The sequence below is a fragment of the Cariama cristata genome, unplaced genomic scaffold, assembly GCF_000690535.1.
Source record: "Cariama cristata isolate BGI_N322 unplaced genomic scaffold, ASM69053v1 scaffold34775, whole genome shotgun sequence".
Classification (NCBI taxonomy): domain Eukaryota; kingdom Metazoa; phylum Chordata; class Aves; order Cariamiformes; family Cariamidae; genus Cariama; species Cariama cristata.
In genome coordinates, this window is record NW_009617498.1 from 1 (window position 1) to 3,404 (window position 3,404).

The window sequence follows — 3,404 nt, forward strand, 5'->3', positions numbered from 1 at the left end:
TGTAACGTTCCTCTGCTTCGCGGCCTCCCGCGCCCACGGGGCGTACACGGCGCTGGCCGTCATGGAGGTGGTCATCACGGCGCTGTTTTTTCTACTGTACTTGCTAAAGCTCGATAAAAAGATGAGCTGGCTGTTCTGGCCCTTGGCTGTGAGTATTGGCTGGCCCTTAAAATGAAGTGATCTTACCCATTCGGGGGTGGCCTGTTCAGAGGGGTTCTTGTCAGCCGCTTCACTTACTGCTTCTGTAAACCTAGCGCGAAACCCGGCGTTTCAGTGTTGCTGAACCCGTTTTTCCTAACAGAGATGATGGTGTTCTTTTGCATCAACTTCTGAATAGCTGGCTTATATCTGTTCGCAGTCCCGCCTGTAACGAGCATCATTTTCTTAACTTCATACTGTACTTTTCATCTTGCACATCACAAATTAAACATACGCTTTCACTCAATGAGTTCTCCTCTTACTTCCCTTTTTTAAATTTATTTGCTGGTTTTGTCTATCAAGTGTAGCTAAGTTGCATAAATTTGACTGGAGAAAAAAAAAAAAAAGAGAAAACGAGGAAGTTTTATCACAAACGCTCTTTTTAACATCAAACCACTGGGTGTCACTGTCGATCTTAGGTGGATATTAACGTCACTCTGTTTGCACATCAAACCAGCACTTTTAATGATTCATACAATATCGGGAGCTATTCACGTTCTTCTCCAGGCCTGTATTTCAGAATAAATATTTTGCTTCCACTGGCTGTTTCAGGATATTTTCAACTCGGTGATTGCAGCGTTGTTCCTCCTCATTGTGTGCTTGTTTGCAATAATAATCAAGACCAACAATGGGACACTGGCTGGAGGAGTAAGTAGGAACATTATTGACGAATTTCAGTTCTTATAGCGGACATGATTTGAAACTCTTGGTATCCTTACATTCTGGTAAGACCACGAAAATAACTCTGTCATGGAAGAACGTACTCAGAAGTCGCAAACAAAAGTGAATACACATTCAGTGTATCTCACTGTAAAAAAAAAAAAAAAAAATTTATGCTCAAATCACTAGTCATTTAAAGATATTACTAGACTTAGGAATTACTACAGAGAAGTGCTAACACTGAAAACTACTAGAGTTAACTAATCTGAGTAACCTGCATTTACTTCCATAGCTTGAAATCCTTGGGGGGAGAATCCATAGCTCTTTTAGGACTATCCAGTTTAGTTAAACTATTTAAGAAGAAATGCCTACAATCCTGCGAAAAAGAGTTGAAACTTTTCAACAGACGTGCTGGTACCCCCCTCCTGATGTGTATATTATTTTTTCTGACACAAACAGAAATTATAGCCATTGAAAAGGTTTTTTCATACTATGGTTGTAAGATTTTTGTGTACTTGAGATCAAACCAGTTTAATAGTTTAGGCAACAAGTATTTTTAATTCAAATGAAAACTAATGTAATCAACATTAATAAACAGTAAGGAGGAAAAACCTGAGTTTTGAAAGTATGTAAGTCTCCTGAAGTATGAGATAAGCTAAAAATGTGACAAGCAACCAAAAGAAACAGAGGACTTGGCACAGCAGTTTCTCAAAATCAGCTTAAAAGATGGTGAGCTGGAAAGCCGATGTCTTCGCTGGCAACAACATTCTAAGCAAAAAGGAAACTTTCTGATAAAGTGACTGGCTGTGCTAGAATACAATTTATATTCCCAGTTGTGAAGTTAATAGAAATTTAAGTTGGAAGCAGGAGACTGAGCAGGTAGCTTGGAGAACAGGTTTGGGCAGAACGTGTGACATCTTCGATGCTGGGAGAAAGAGAGTCGCCCCAAGGCCTGTGCTCCCAGGGCACGGACTGCCTTGACCTGTGCTCTCCTGAGCGAGCTTGCCTTAGCGTTACTCCCACTGATCAGATAATTCCACTTTAAAACATACTTGCATAGAAGGACTTGTCTGCATGTGGGATCGGGCTAAAGGGCAAGAGCTGAGCAAGTTAACTCCGCGGCCGGTTTGCAAACACAATTCTCCAGTTCCCTGCCTGAGGTTGTATATTTTTTAAATACTTGCGTACATTTTCTTCAATATGTTTCCCATTCAGAGCTTCAGAAGAGCAAAGTGCTATTTTTTTCCTGCTAGGCTTGTTTCTACAAATGTTGACTTTTCTCTGAGCCAATACCATTAATTAGGCAGTCTGTAAAGAGGCACGAGGGTTTTCATTTAGGATGAAAGCATTGTCTGGCAGCGTTAGCTCAGCTTTCAAGGAGACGGCATCACCTCCAAGGCTTCAAACATCAAACAAAGCCAGGGTGTCGACTGCTGTATGAAAGGCTGATGGGATTTAAATATGGATGTTATTTAATTTATCAGCTGTCTCAAATCACGCATCTATTTAGGCCAGAACCAAGTTAGGAAGACGTGTTTACTGCTTCTTTGAGAAACGGTAGTTGAGTCACTACAGTAAAAGAGATTCTATGCAGAAACTAACATTATTGTTATTTTTATAGGTTTTTGGTCTTGTATTGCTTGTTCTCTGTGTTGTCGACGCAGTTCTTCTTTTCCAGAAGATTAGCCTTGATGGACCAAGAAGAAGGAATACTCCTGCAAAATAAGATTACCATTTTAGTAAAAGAACAGTTTCTCCATTGATGACTGGTTTACTGTTCTCTTTTAAAGAATTTGTATTTTCACAGGTTCACCTTTGACTCTTCCATGCGATTGTGTATATTTTTGCAAGTGTCATTCATAAGTTTTCTTACATTTACAAATGTAGTTTCAGTGTTGCAATTCCAGCAGTCTAAGCTTCATGGAAAATTGTCCTGTTTTTCTAAACTCAATTATATTTTTATCTGTATCAAAATTAATTTCACAATTGTTTTCTTTCTGTAATAAAAATACAAATGGGCCTAAAAGTGCATTATTTAACATTATTTATTTATTAAGTGTACTTAAAGTAAACATTTCATGTACCAGTAAACATCCTTAGGAACAGACTTTTTTCACCCTCACTTGTGTTCCCCATTCCATAGATCGGCCTCCTGGCTGATGACCATCCCATGCCGTGTGAACGCTTTACTGCCGAGGCATTTTGGTCCCTGAATTTTCATTTTTATGTTCAGAATAGGGCTGAAAAATAGCCACGCTGTCTCCCTAGTGTAACGCAACCAGGACAGTACTGCTGTGCAATGAAGGCAGTCGATAAAATGAAATTAGTCTCGTAAGTCACGTAACATATCGAAGCGTCTCCGAGGACTGCTGCTCAGAAAGCCGACGGTGGTGAAGTTCCGTGCCGTGCGGGTGGGCGTCTGGCCGGGCTGAGGGGCGACCACCCCCCGCGACGGAAGGGTCCGAAGGCTGATCCAGCGCAAGGGGCAAAAGCGCGGGAACGAAGGGCACGGCCGTGAGGGGGGAGCTGGCGTCGGAACGCTTCTT

At 41.1% G+C, this 3,404-nt stretch overlaps 1 protein-coding gene across 1 annotated transcript; it reads left to right on the forward strand.

Annotated features, from left to right (window-relative positions):
* Positions 1-13: 13 nt before the first annotated feature.
* LOC104154760 (chemokine-like factor) lies at positions 14-2,584 on the forward strand (the record flags this gene model as incomplete). The annotated part of the gene is made up of 3 exons (XM_009700552.1): positions 14-148; positions 751-846; positions 2,480-2,584. Coding segments are annotated over 3 exons (336 nt in total), but the record flags the coding sequence as incomplete, so codon positions are not given.
* Positions 2,585-3,404: the final 820 nt, after the last annotated feature.